Source organism: Microchirus variegatus (genome assembly GCF_963457635.1).
Source record: "Microchirus variegatus genome assembly, chromosome: 7".
NCBI classification, from domain to species: domain Eukaryota; kingdom Metazoa; phylum Chordata; class Actinopteri; order Pleuronectiformes; family Soleidae; genus Microchirus; species Microchirus variegatus.
This window is the reverse complement of record NC_139808.1, coordinates 10,802,054-10,817,239: the sequence shown is the minus strand read 5'-3', so window position 1 is coordinate 10,817,239 and position 15,186 is coordinate 10,802,054. Positions and strand designations below refer to the sequence as shown.

General features: G+C 37.3%; 1 protein-coding gene across 1 annotated transcript; it reads right to left on the bottom strand.

The window, feature by feature from the left end:
- Positions 1 to 5,794: 5,794 nt before the first annotated feature.
- igfn1.3 (immunoglobulin like and fibronectin type III domain containing 1, tandem duplicate 3) lies at positions 5,795 to 12,948 on the bottom strand (the record flags this gene model as incomplete). Its single annotated transcript, XM_083892651.1, has 23 exons — positions 5,795 to 5,799; positions 5,897 to 6,223; positions 6,678 to 6,974; positions 7,154 to 7,346; positions 7,461 to 7,546; positions 7,630 to 7,938; positions 8,010 to 8,138; positions 8,231 to 8,410; positions 8,522 to 8,818; positions 8,921 to 9,214; positions 9,302 to 9,443; positions 9,528 to 9,674; positions 10,200 to 10,591; positions 10,700 to 10,972; positions 11,095 to 11,257; positions 11,399 to 11,512; positions 11,648 to 11,831; positions 11,917 to 11,962; positions 12,053 to 12,094; positions 12,190 to 12,289; positions 12,400 to 12,533; positions 12,617 to 12,739; positions 12,897 to 12,948. The coding sequence occupies 23 exons, from the start codon at positions 12,946 to 12,948 to the stop codon at positions 5,795 to 5,797; spliced, it is 4,029 nt and encodes a 1,342-aa protein (XP_083748777.1).
- Between the last annotated feature and the right edge of the window lie 2,238 nt (positions 12,949 to 15,186).

Sequence of the window (15,186 nt, the reverse complement as noted above, 5' to 3'; positions counted from 1 at the left end):
CATATAAAGGGTTTCTACAAACCTGATACAACCTGATATAAGGCGTGGCTGTAGAAAAAAATAGATACGTGGTAATTTGATAGATCTCAAGCCACATAAAACTGATCTAATCACATAGATTTCTAAATCAGTATTTTGAATACATCTTTCAGTGGTAAATGTGACAATCTGATTCTGCTATTCTTGCATCTTATACTCCTAATTGTTTTGTTTCCAAACAGTATGAATAATTGAAATTAAACTTACGGTTGAATACCCCTATACTTACAAATTGAATGTAATTAAAGTTTTTCTTTATGGTTGAACAAAGTTCAAAAGTTGATGTCCAATAAATAGTTTAGCTATGGTTTAAAACTGCTTAGAACATGCTCTGTGTACTTGGCTTCTGACACGGCTGTACACTAACAGCCTCCTTGCTGGGAGAGTTGATTTTTATGGGTTTCATATATCCAGTGCTGAAATCCAGTCGGCTACTGAGCAGCACACCCAGGGACTGAGAACATCATAAAAGTGACTCAAATCATGGCATGTTCAGAAAGCGTATCGCTATTTTGGGAGTTGATGTTGATGCCGATCATGAGTAGGTGCCGATCATGATTACTGAGCACCACTTTAGTTTTAGTTGAAGAATTGTTGTATGGCTAATATTTGGAACTGATTTTTTTTAAAATGTCCTTTGTGTTTTCCAAATGACCCAGAATAAGTAATTATCTAAATTTATATTTAAAATGTAAATATCAGTGCAGCAAAAATATGGATATCATTTTAACACCGAAATGTCTATAATGGAACATTTAAATATACTTAACACTATTCAGGTTTATTGTGTTTACTTTCGACAGTTTGCAACATTTTACTATGATGTCCTTGTGTAATTAGTCACAGAAACCAAAGTGTTGAAGAGTATAGCCAACTTTCACCCCTTAACACATCCATCAAAAGATTGGTATTGAGTATAAGTGATGAACTTACCTCAGCACTACTGTGATCCTCTTGAGTGTTCCTGATTTCCAGTCTGATATTTCAGTGTTGCCTCCTTGGTCTACAAGCTATGAAATCCTGACAGGAATGCCAATGACTCTGCAACAAGCACACACGTTGTCAGACCTGGTGTCTGCCAAGAAAGGGGATTTTGTTTTTAGCAATAATCACAACCTCTAGCAAAGGGGAGGAGGGGAAAGCCAAGGTTGGCCACAACCTTCACTCTGAGATGACCATAACCATGGCTTCAGTATGCATAGACGTAGACGCCCTGTTGTCCACTATCTGAAAAGTTTTCTTTTGGAATTGTCCTGATCCTTTCACATTTAAAACTTTTAGAAAATAGGTCCAAATTTGTCAAGATGAGCACTGGCAGATCTGCATAGGTTTTTCATTGGTCTTGTATGCAGACACTTATGTTTATTCAATCTGTTAGTGACTTTTATTATGAAGCTGAAATCGGGAACAGGTCTGATGTCAGAGCTTCGTGATGACGGCTGAAGTATGCTTTTATTGACACTTAAGGAATTACAAGAAAAACAAAACATTATTGAAAACTTAAAATTTAAAAAAGAAAAGTGAAACACCCACACAATAGCAGACTCGCACCTTGACTCAAACTTAAACTGGGTCAGAGGTGTGAACTTAACTTATCCATGTCCAGTTGTCTACAGCTAACTACAGAAGATGACTATGACCTGGATGTCTGAGAACCGTCCTGCACTAATGACTTATTCATGACAAGAAATACAGTGTTTATTGAGCATTTTGGACCTACCTTGCATAGCAACTGTGTTCTTTCAAGAAATATAATCTCATAAATTGTCCTTTGGCCATGGACTTGTCTTTATGTATGAGGTCTTTTAATGTTAGAATATTTTTAAACATGACACACCAGATGGCTTAACCATCTGGGAAGGCTTCATTGGAAACTGCAAAAAGGCACCATTGAAAAGTACCAGGCAATTGATGAACCATCTGTCTGTCACTATCTATCACAATCAGGATCAGAATTAAATCATCTTCCATCTTTTTTTTCTTCGTTTTGGTCTTCTCTCTTCATGACAAATATTCTCCTGTTGTGAGTTATGTGATGCTATAACCTCATTAAGAGCCACCCAAGATGGCTCATTAAGAGCCATCACACCTAAACCATGGATGCCAGAAGCTCCTCCCTCTCCGGGTTCTCCAAACATTAATGATTCGGCCATAGTGAAAATCTTGCAGCATGGATTTCTTTTTTGAGAAATCCATTTGACACATTTCAGTCATAGTAGTATAAAGCTGTAGTCTATTAAAGTAGTTAGAGAATGAATACCAGTTGTTTTATTTTCATTCTGGCTTAACTAGTGTTTTTATTAGCTGCAGATTTTTTCATCAAGGTATTACGTGCTGAAGTCACCACACAATAATCCATTTCTTTACTGTTTCTTTCTTACCATTTCTTCTAACGGTTCTATTTGTGTTTGTCCTGCGATTCAAAGTCAAAATTAATTTAATAAGAGTTAAACTTATTGTACACCAGGTCACCTGTCCATCGCAGGGTCAACATACAGAGGACATACAAAGTCACACGCCGGAGTACCCGGAGAGAACCCATGCGCTTATGGGGACATGCAAATTTCACATATAAAGGCTCTTGGTCAGCCACTTGCTGCGAGGCAACAATGCCAGCCACTTTACCACAATGTGTCCCCTTGATAGACATAACAACGACAAAGCTGGTGGTGAGACTTTTGCACAGAGCTGTTTATTATAATTTGAAACAACTATTTCTTATCACAGGCTGGCGGCCATCTGGTAATATAGGTGATAGTCTTATAAATAAACTCTATTCACGTTCAAAGATATACATGTTTGGTGATGCTTTAACCATATTATCAAGCACAAACACCATTGGTTATCTGATACTAATTTAAATGTAAAATGCTTCAACAGTCGCCTTATATCTGTTGTGACTCCAGGCATTTTTACACTGTGACAGTCTCCCTCTTGGTTTTTAAACTGTAGAGAGCCAGGAAAACCACACATACAGCCCTTTCCTCAGTAATTGTCTTTGAAAAAAGGATATTGTTGGAGTATAATGACGGTATACAGAAGCCCAGTGTTTCTCACATAATTAATTTAGGCTTACATTGGTACAAAGAAAGCCATCATCTTACTGCTTCATAGAGCTTACACACATCTGGTGATGTCACACAGAAATAACAGGATAATATTCTTTGACTTCCCCAATACTTACAACACAATGCAGCTCTGTTGAGGACTTGGTCCTAGTAGTCTGAACATAATGCACAATATCATCCGCAACCAACATTTACACCTATTCACAGCTGCTTCAGAATTGTGTTATATTAACCACTATAAATAAATGTAATTCATTACTGAAACACTCTTACAGTATAGGGTATAATTTAAAAACCTCATGGGGTCTGGGATACTGGCACTTGAACCACAACCCAGCTATTGGTCTATCTAAAAACAGAGCTATGCTCAGTTTGAGCATAATATTGTGTGTGTGCGTGCGTGAGGATATTTCTAGCAGAGTAATAAAAGTGGATGTAAGGCAACTATGCCTGTTCTCTGGCATGTGAAGCTGATATGAGAGGCTTGATATTCTTGAAGGCATTTACTGCAAAGGGTCACAGAAGTCAGAAGCTTTGGATTCTACAATGCAAAACAATGACAAAACAAGCTTAGATTACACAATCCAATGTGACATGCACTCCAGTAGCGATATCTGTGACATTGGAAGGCTTAAATCTCTGTATAAATTGTAATGCAGCATGTTGCATTATTCCAATTAAGAATGCACACTGTCAAATTAAAGAAAAACTCTTGTATTAGATATCTTGCAGTGACTTGATGTGTCATTTCAAGGCATTGTTAAATATTATGGAATGTGGTTAGTGGCTTTAAATGTCAAAGCTTAGTACAGCAAACTCCTAATAAACACCTTTCAATAATAACAGGATGTCATGTGGCTACTGTACCCTAATGTCTCAGGACTATACAGCGCAAGGTTGCACTTAGTCATGCACATAAAACTTAATCATTTATGACTTTCCATATTAGTCTCACCACCAGCAGTGAATATTTGCAGTAAAATAAAAATTTGTAGCCACATGACAGTTGGCAAAGTGGGAAAAGGGCACATTAAGTCACAAAATGGAAAGGAACAATAAATACCTCACATTAAGCAACAACAAGTTTAACAACAATTACTCGATTAATTAATTAATTACTATTTTGATTATTGATTAATCGGCTTGAAACTTTTTTCATTATTAAAACAATGTTTTAATAATAATTAAAAAACAAAAAACAAAAAAAAACAATGTTTCTGATTTCTTCTTAAATGTGAACATTTTCTGGTTTCTTTGCTCCAGATAACAAATAAATCATTCAAATGAGTCATTTTGGTTTCTGGACAAAACAAGACGTTTGAGAACAATTTTTTTTTAACGTTCTCTGATATTTTATGGGCCAAGCGATTCATAGAGAAAATAATCGACAGATTAATCGATTTAAAAAAAATAATCGTTAGTTGCAGCTCTACATGACATTATACTGTCTTTGGTGTAATAGAATGATTAATGGCTGGTTTATGCTTGATGGCAATATTGCACCACAGTGGTCAAAAGGGACACTGATTACTGATTACTAAACACTGCATAACAAACGACAAAACAACAGTGCTGACTTCCAGTGATTTATTTTATTTTAAATCTCCAAATTACTGTATGATGGATGAACCGACATACATCATAAAAATGACTACACAAGTACCAAGTAAAAGAAAAAAAGAAACTGCATCTCATTGCATCTTTTCAGAACTGAATGCCTGTGGCAAACACGACGACTAAAGGCATAGCCCACCAAATGTTTTGCATAAAATTTCACTTCTTTGTTTTTTTCCCTGACTGTCCAAATGTGGTTTCAAAATGGATCATTCTTGCCGAGTGCAAAAAAACAGAGCACTCTGGTTCTTTGTGTGCAGTTATGCCTTTTTAATGTTTAGTCTTCAGGCAGCTACTGAGCCATTAAATCAAGGGCCTCAAACTCGATCCCCCCACGTTTATTTCAGCCCACCACTTAATATCAAGTTATAATGAAAAGTTCAATTCAGTTCAATTCAATTTATTTGTACAGCACCCAGTCACAACAAACATTATCCCAAGGCACTGTATAGTAGGCAAAAATCTTTACAATATTATAGAGTGCAGAGAAACCCAACAATTCACACAATGAGCGAGACCTAGGCATCAGTGGAGAGAACAAACTCTTTTAACAGGGAGAAATCTGACAGAACCCAACTCAAAGATGTCATTGCCCCATGTTGTACAGAGGAGAGATGAGGTAGAGATAGAAGACAGACACCGGGAGCAGATCTCGGACAGTTGTATCAAGTTATCAGTTTAAACATGTCATAACTGATCCAGAACTGTCTAAAGTCCTATAGTGTAATTTACACAAGCAGCAGCAGATAATGTTGATATACAATTATACTGATATCAACTTTAATTATAGCATAATAATAATAATAATAATAATAATAATAATGGTCATGATATGATATTAATGATAATAATAATATCAGAAATGGCAACCTCAGTCTTCCTCATGTCCATCTGCCAGTGTGGTGAACAGGAGAGAGGGAGTGAGAGATGGAGAAACCAGCAGTCTGTGCACTCACAGGCTGATAAGACACCTAACCAGTCAAAAGCAGAGTACATGTGGGCGTTGCTTATCACACACAACTTTTTTCCAATTAATTTAATAAAACGTTTATCTTCAGGACTTCAGCTTCATCTTACTCTGATAGGGGAGGAGAAATGAAAGGGAACTGTTATTGCATATAAAGCCAAAAGCACAGAATGTGACTTAAAACCTGATCATGTCATGTAGTTTTTACCTTTAACGATGAGTTTAGTTGAACACTCCACTCTGCCCAGATGATTATCTGCTATGACTGTGTATTCCCCCGTGTCCTTTGGTCCAACTTTGAGTATTACCATGGTGCAGACCCCACATGTGTCAGTGATGTAGTAGTTGGTGTTGGTGTTGAGGCTAATGTTATTTCTGTACCAGGTAACATGGGGTTTGGGGTTTCCTGCCACTGCACAGCTCATGTAGCACTCGTATCTCTCTGGAGTGTTGTAGGTTTTCAGTGGAACGGAGAAGGATGGAGGCATCTCAAACTTGAGGCCCTTAGAGGCAGGAACATTAATGGAGAAAGGCTCTGGAATGAGAAAAAATAAATGTTGAAAAGATGTTGCGTGTATATAATAAGTGACACTTATTTTATAATGATCTTCTTCAATACTTTAGTTGTTCATTTTATGAATAATAGGGACATATCATTGACATTGCCATTGCTTGGCTTCCTTTTTAGAGGAAAGCAGTTGTTTCTGATTGTTCTAAAAATATCTCTCCGAAATGTTTTAAACATCTTATTTTCACATCTCCCAATTATAATCTGAACAACCACATTTTATCTGACCAACAAAACCTAAATATATTCAGTATAAAACATGATCAAACAGAAAAGAATACCAAAACGTAATATTCATCATCTATATTTGGCAGTTTGTTTTTCACAATTATTAAATTATTCATTTGGTCTGAATATTGCTTCAATTTACGTGTACTATAGTTCAGCCCTGCACAACTTAAAATGCTGTTATTCAACCTGCCTTTTGATCTCTTTACTTCCCAGGTTGGTGAATCAGAGGATTTGGAAATCCCCATGTCATTTTTGGCATACACTCTGAACTTGTACTGCCTTCCCGGCATGATGTTGATGGCAGTGAACTTGTTGTTGAAGAGATGGTCTGCCACAGTTTGCCATACACGCTTGATGGAATCACGCCTGGTGATCGTGTAGTGAAGCCTGTCATCTTTCTTCTCATCTGGAGAAGGAGTCCAGGAGACTGTCACTGTTCCTGACACATTTTCATCCAGCTCTACAGGGCCTGGAGGCTTGGGATCATCTAGAAACAGGTAGGAATCCATGTTTAGTTTATTATATGTACATAGGCGAATGACTGCAGACACAAAGTTGATATTCTTTAAATGTTTCCAATTCATTGGTTAAACTCCAATAACCATTATTATTAAAGTAATAGGCCACAGTTAAATAAAACTTAATGCAAATCAAAGTTCATTCTACCTGTGATTCTCATCTCCACACTGGAGGTGTCTTGACCAACAAGGTTCTTTACAATGATAGTGTAGATCCCCGTGTCATGACGTTCCGATGAGGGAATCATTAACTGTGATGATGTGTCTGTGTTGCTAACTGTCACATGCTTGGGTAGAGGCATGCTGTCCTTGAGCCATGTAACTACTGGTATTGGAGAGGCCTGTCGACAAGGAGAAACACAGCCAAGATGTGATTGATACTTTTTCACTCATTAACAACTTAACATGAACATAATACAGCAAAACATTTGGCCTATTTATGTCTCATACTGCACCTTAAAGTTGAAATTGATTCGAGCAGTGTTCCCAGCTCTCATTACCAAGAAGTTCTTCATTTTTCTGTCTGTGAACTGAGGTCTCACTGTAACAATGTTGGAACATGTTTAGGATAAATAAATAAATGAGAAAATGTGATTTAATGAAAGAAAAATTGGATCAATTTACCTGGAGGAGGCATTGCAATGATGTAGTTGTCCAGCTCTTTGGACTCACCATCTCCACCCTCATTGGTGGCTACAACTCTTACCCAATACATAGCCATAGACTTCAGACCCATAATAGTATAGGAGGTCATTATGAAACTGCTGGAGTTACAGCGACTCCATTCTGGGTTCTCTGCTGCTCTGAGCTCAACAAAGTATCCTTTAGCCTCATCTTGGACTCCTTCCTCTTCAGTAGGTTTGGTCCAGCCCAGTGATAAGGTTGTGTATGTTGAGTCTGTCACCTTCAAGTCAATAACTTTACCTGGGGGCTCTGAAAGATATGTAAGTTTTTGTTATCAGGAACTGAGCAAAAAAGTTTGATTACAGTGGCCTGTTACTTACTCTTTGGATCTCTTGCAAATACAAATTCAGAGGGTGCACTTGGCTCCCCAGCACCAGAGATGTTGATAGCTGATACACGGAACTCATACTCGATGCCTTCCACAACATCCTTTACGGCATACTTTTTTTCTGTTGGCATGTAAAACATAGTTTTGTAATTTTAAATATCAATCATATGATTAAAGAGACAAAGCAGTAATTGTAAAATGTCTCCACTTCACCTTTAATGGGCTCCTCAGGTGGGTTGACAAGGCCCCACAGATTACTGCCATTTTTCCGTTTCTCCACATTATATCCCAAAATGTTAGTTCCTCCAGTGTTAGCAGGTGCAGACCAAGCAAGGTTGATGCAGTCTTTGAAGGCACTAACAATTTTGAGGGTAGTAGGAGGTCCAGGATAAGCTAAACAAATAGTGAAATAGAAGATAAAGATTTAACAAACTCAAAAAAAAAAAAGCCCTTTTGATAACACATACTGTATTTGGGACTTGTATAATGTTGTATAATAATTACCTTTTGTCCCTGCCTGAATGTCGTCAGTCTCCATCATCCCACTGGTACCTTGGTCGGTTTCAGCCCAGATGTGGTAGCAGTACTTTCTACCATGATCCACATCAGTATCCCTATATTTAGGCTCCGGGCCAATCTTGCCTAGTTTCTTCCAGCTGTTTCGGCCAATCTGCTGACGTTCTAGGATGTAGTTAGTGATAGGGGAACCTCCATTGTCTTTGGGAGCCCTCCATTTGAAATCGATGCAAGTTGATGAACTTTCAATTATGTCCACAGGGCCTAGGGGGGTTGTTGGATTATCTGTCGTGACATAAAAGAATAACTGCGTCTGTCAGTGACTTATACTATGTATTAAAAATTAAATTAAAAATAGAGCATGTTTTTGAAATGCAGCTGACTGACCTAATACAACAAGATGGGTAATGGCCTCAATTGTTCCACATTCATTTTTAATCTTAACCTTAATTTCGCCTGAGATTTTGCGTTGGCACTTGGTGAGCAGCAGGCGGGTATGTGAGGACGATTTTTCAATCTTGACATGGGTGTCCTCCAACAGCTCGTCGCCTTCGTTGTACCATTGGATTTTCATGGGTTCCCGGCCAACAAAGGACACCTTAAAAACTGCTTCTTTTCCATTTTTGATTACAGCAGGTTTTTTGAACACGGCAAGTTCCTCAGTGTCAATTCTTGGAGGATCTAGGGAAAAAAACTCTCGCTCAATTATTTTTATTTGCTGAAAAGAGCATCACATGGAGTGCCTCAAATTGATTCTGATTACAGTACCTTCCACATTTAGCACAGCTTCTGTTTTGCGCCCATCAGCCTCACATCTGTACTTCCCAGCATCATCTTCCTTGCAATTTTTAATTATTAGTTTGCGATAAGTCCCATCTTTAACAATGCAGATGTCATCTGTATTTGTCATCTGCAATGCAAACACATGTAAACACATCTAAGGTTACAAGCACAGGAAAAAGACTGGGGAAAAACAAACCTTTAAATCTCTTACCTCTATTCCATCTTTGTACCAGACTTCCTCACATTCCTCACTGCTCAGTCTGCAGACCAACTCTGCATCAGTACCAATGATCGCAGTTACATCTGAAAGTCCACTCGTGAAGAAAACACCGGGATCTAAAGGAAATAAAGTTTGACGCTTAATTTGGAACATAATTAAATAAGAAATTAGAGCATAGCAGTACTTGAATTCAGTTACTATGTTCTGATGCCGCTCACCAATGACTGTATCAGGAATAAGTGGCCCTGTGCGTACTCTTTTTCTTTTCTCTTCAACCGGCTCTTCTACTTCCGAATCAGCAACTTGAGCATTTCCCGCTTTCTTCTTTACATGTTTCTTTTGCTTTGGTTTTGATGTGGTAGATGATACTGATTCTTCTTTCGCCACACCCTCTTCTCCCTCTCCCGCTCCCTCTTCTTCTTCTTCTTCATATTCTTCTTCATCATCATCTTCATCATCATCTTCATCATCTTCTACATCATCTTCTACATCGTCTTCTACATCATCTCCATCTTCCACTTTGCCCTCTGCAGTGCCTGCTTGTGTTTTATCTGCATCCTCTCCATCTTCAGTCTTTGCCTCCAACTTCTCCTTCACTTTTTTCTTTTCCTTTCCTTTTTCATTTGTCTTTGTCTTTGCTTTAGCTGTGGCTTTATCTTCTACTTTAGCTTTGACTTTAGCTTTAGCTTTGACTTTATCTTCTGATTTAGCTTTGAATTTAGCTTCAGCTTCTGCTTTAGCTTTGACTTTATCTTCTGCTTTAGCTTTGAATTTAGCTTCAGCTTCTGCTTTAGCTTTGACTTTAACTTCAGCTAAAGCTTCTGCTTTAGCTTTAGCGTTAGCCTCTGCTTTAGCTACAGCGACTGCCTTCTCAGCAGCAGCGGCTGCAGCTTCTGCTTCTGCCTTTGCTTTTGCCTTTTCAATCAAGACATCCCTCTCTTGCTGTACCTTTGCATTTTGTTCCTGAGCGATTGCCAGAAGATCGGCATTACCACCACCTGCCCGGGTTGTTTTACGAGCCTTCTTCTTTCCATGTGAGTTTGGATCATTGTCAGCTAATTAAAAAATACAAAATATCAGTTGTATAAATATACAAGACATTTTTAGAAGTTGATAAACAAATGATGAAGGATTTCAAATTATGTTTGATACTTGAACAGTACCTTCCACGATAAGCCACGCACTGCAGGATGAATTTCCAGCCATGGCTGCATAGATTCCTTTATCCAATGGCAGGCAATCCTTGATTACTAATGTGTGAATCAGCATGTCTTCTGACACAAGGATGTCATATTTGTCCCCCTGCTCCAGTGGCATATTTTTTCCCTTCCAAGATATCTTTTTCAGGGGTTGTGAGACGACACACTCAAACGCGGCGTCCTCTCTTTCTTCTGCTTTCACATCTTCAATCTTCACTAAGAATTCTACAGGGGGAACTTGAGAAAAAAAACAAAGTACATCTTAACTGAAGATCTTGTATTTCCCACCACAATAGAGCTCAAGTAACATATGTACAATATTAATTTTGAAGATAACTACTTGCGATGCTTTAACTTACGTTTTAAATCAGTTGAGAAGATCTTTACTCCATCAACCTCCACTTGGTATAATCCAGCATCCTCTGGGTCAATACCATTGATGCTAAACATGAACTTCTTCCCCACTTGCTTCAGGCAATGCTTTACCTCCAAATCAGCATCAAAAGGAACCATAACTCCATCCTGTTCAAACACGTCATACAAGTGATTGCGTTAATCAGCAGATAATGGTACTATAACTGTATTGTGCTTATGTTTTACGACAGTATACCATTTTGAGTGCCACCATCCTACTTTTAAAATGTTTACATCTGAGCTTCTTACCTTGAATAAAAAGATTTTGCTTGTAGGGTCTTTGAGTGACATTTCAAGTTCAAACTCTGCACCACCATAGGGGTTTAGTTCAATGGGCCTCAGGTTGGTAAGTCTTTCCACAACCTTTTGTCATTAGAACCAGGAGAAAAATATATTAAAATATTAGAATTTTCTTGCATCAAGTCACACTTCTTTTTTTATACATATGATTCTGCTACAATACTTGAACTCTGTGTAGGTGCTTAGCACATACTGTACCTTTTCCTGCTCTTCCTCCCTTTCTGTCTTCTTCTCATTCAGTTTTTTCAGCATCCAGCGAAAATCAGTAATACGATACTGTGCACATATCTTCTCATACTCTGTCTTGTCTGCACTCAACAACAATTCCCAAAACTTTTCATCCAACTCTGGTTTAATCTCTTCCTTTGGTTCAGTGTCAATCCTTCAAAAACAGAAATATATTGAATATCTTATGGTAAGAGTTCATATATATATGAGGCGAGCCCATTTTACACAGCAATACTTACACAGTTTTTAGGTTCTTTTTGAAATCCTCCGGTAGCTCTCGGACAGCTATAACACAACAAATGACATTGTCGGTTATTTTAATCCAGTGCTTGATTGACAGTGCATCATTACATGATTATTTATTGTAGTGCCTACCTGTTCTGGATTGATGCAATGCTTGGTTCTTTTTGAAGCCAACTAATTAGAAAATAAAACCCACACAGTTTATCTTGTTATTAATTTGTTTGTTTTTAATATATCATAGAATAAAAGAAAGGGTTAACGTGACTTACCTTCAATAACGTTAAGAACAGCAGTTACGATTGCTTTTCCATATTCATTTTCCGCGAAACACTTGTACGTGTCAGCTTGATCCACAGATACATCTGGCATCTATTAGTCAATGCATTATTACTTTGTTTTGCAAAACAGTTCAATTGGTTGAAATCAGCTATGATATTCTTTATCAAACATTCTTTTTGACAAGTTGTCAATGTCCTCACCTGTAGCTGGTATTCACCAGAACTTTTATCATAGAGGGCTTGGTACCTCTCGCTTATCACTCCATTATTTCTCACCCAGGTCACATTTGGTGCTGGCTTGCCAATAACTACTGCTTTGAAGATAGCCGTTTTACCTACGAAAAGGACAACCCAAAAGCTATTTTGTTAACAAAAATATTACAATTAAAATTACATTAATTTGTCCATGATACTTTACCTTCTTGAATTGTCAGAGCAATTGGTTTGCGGGTGAAATCGGGCGTGGATGTGCCTGCTGGGAGTTCTTCCACATATTGTGTGATCATAACTCCAGGCACCTGGGACCTCTTTTTTATTCTCACTGTTGTTGAATGTAACACATTGTATTATTTACACACTGATAAAGAATCTGAAGAACCATTTAATTTAAAATGTTTACTCCATAAACTTTTTTTTTTAAAAAGATGTTAAAGGCAAGAATTCTTTATGACACTTCTTCAAACTCTTCAGTTACTTACCCTGCCCTGGAGCCGTTGGCTCATCCTCCTTAGCTCTACGTATTTTAAACATGTTGAACAGCTTCTCTGTTAAAGAAAAAAAGGATATTACAAAGCACCTTTAAAGCACACCTTACATGCACCTTTTTTTAAGAAGTTGTAGGATTTTCTCAATAAGCTCCCACATTACATTTAATGGATTTCAAGGTCGTCTATAACTGACAAAAGCTCTTGACCACTGTCGAAAGCGATATAAACTCCCATCTGTCTACTGAACAGGTAATCTGTTCCAGATGGACTGTATCTGCACTGGTTATCACTTCTCATTCTAAATTGTGGATTACGGCAGTATGTCCACTTTTGCAATCTAATGTTAATGTGATTGTGACTAAGTCCCAGTCACAGTGAGATGTCATTTATTCATTTTGCAATAACAGCAAATTATATTACCCTTATATACCTGTCATAAAAATGAGAAAACATACATATAATAATGTACTTTATTATTTTATGCAGTTTTTTTTGTGAAACAGTACATTTTAAAATGAATGGATAACATAATTATATTTCAGCATTAAAATATAATTTTGGTTATATAGCTTCTACATACTGGTGTGTTAAACATTACAGAAACATACAAAAAATATTTTGATTATTACCAATGATGTTAATTTAGGGCAGATGGGGCATAAACCTTACAATGTGTGGTGGTGGTGTAATAAATCACCATAGCACTGTATATTTCAGGCAAATGACACAACTCTGTAATTCTAGATGTCCGATACATTTAAGAATTCCTCAGATTACAAATAGTTGACGTTCCTGAGACACTGGCCTAATTTTGCAGGCAGCAGGTCACATACCTCATAAGACTGTCAATCATGTGTCAATAGATACATGCGAGTATATTAGTAATCATCACATTTTTGTTTTTGGATTTGTTCTCTTTTTTTGTGCTGACTTCTTTAAAAAGAAGAAAATTATATATTTTTTTAAAATATTTTTTTCTATAGCTGTCTCATTTAAGTCAACATAGTAGGAAAGGCTATTTTGGATATAAAATATACTGATGAAGCAAACGGTACCAATTTGTACTACAAAGATATATTAAAAGTAATTAGGGTAATATTAGACTGATATGTGACATATAAAGCACCTGCATCTTTAATAATTTAATATATTGTGCACTTTAGATATTTTTGTCTGAGGGAAAAAATAACAGAACAGTGTCAATCATGAAGTGATTTATGAATGTATTGCCCATGGCTTGAATATTTCGTGTCATTAAATGCTAAGATATAATCTCAAAGCTGAGTAAAAAAATAAAATAAAATATTGTAACTTTTACAACTTGGTTGATTTAAAGTCAAGCACTGCTTTGTTGTGCAATCACTGCTGCCTTAAAACTACACACATCTTGAAAATGTACATTTTCCCTCTTAATGATATATAAATGTATAAACAACAGTAACGTTCACCATCATAGAGTCCTACAGAGAATCTGTCAGGTGTTAATTAGCAATCAGCATACAATTCTGTGACTCAATTAGATCTAAATATCATGACGTTAATAAACATGCAGACTGCTGTCAGAAATAAAAGAATAGATGTAGGTGAAATGTCCAGCTGTATGTTAATAATGATGAATATTCCTCTGTACTGATTATGTGTACTTACTATGTCATCAAGTAATCTGCTCTTCTCTGCTGCCTGTTGTCAGCCACGTTCCAGCTGATTCTTGAGTATGGTCTCTCAGTTTTGTGAGGCAATAAAAGCCTTTCAGGGACACGCGAAGCAGCCTAACCCACTTTTTCACTGGGGCTCCCTGGGATAGGTTTACTGACATGCACTTTTGCCCTAAAGTGCTATAGGTTTGAAAAAGGGACACCAGCTGTAATGTTGTGCTCAAGGTCTCTAAATCCCTCCCTCCCTTCCTCCCTCCCTCACAACTGGAATTTAAGCTTTAGTGCTTTAGCAAGGTGCTTTTGGCTGCTCTTAATGAAAAGGGAAGTGTCAGGGGAAGTGACAGAAAGGACATGCACTGAGCTTCCTCTCCATTAGCTTAATTGCACACGCAGGCTGCCTGCTCTTCATGCCAGCATTTAAGAGGTAAGTGTCAATGAAATTTAAATTGTTGTAAGGTCTTTATATTTTTTTTGGAGGCTATGTGTGTGTGCACATGTATGTTACAAATTTTGTATGAATTAACTGGGATTGGATCCCTATTCCAAACAAATTTGCATGACTCTTCCCATTTACACTATTTGCAATGGAATGAAAGTTGGCATGTATTTTAACATTATAATGACCA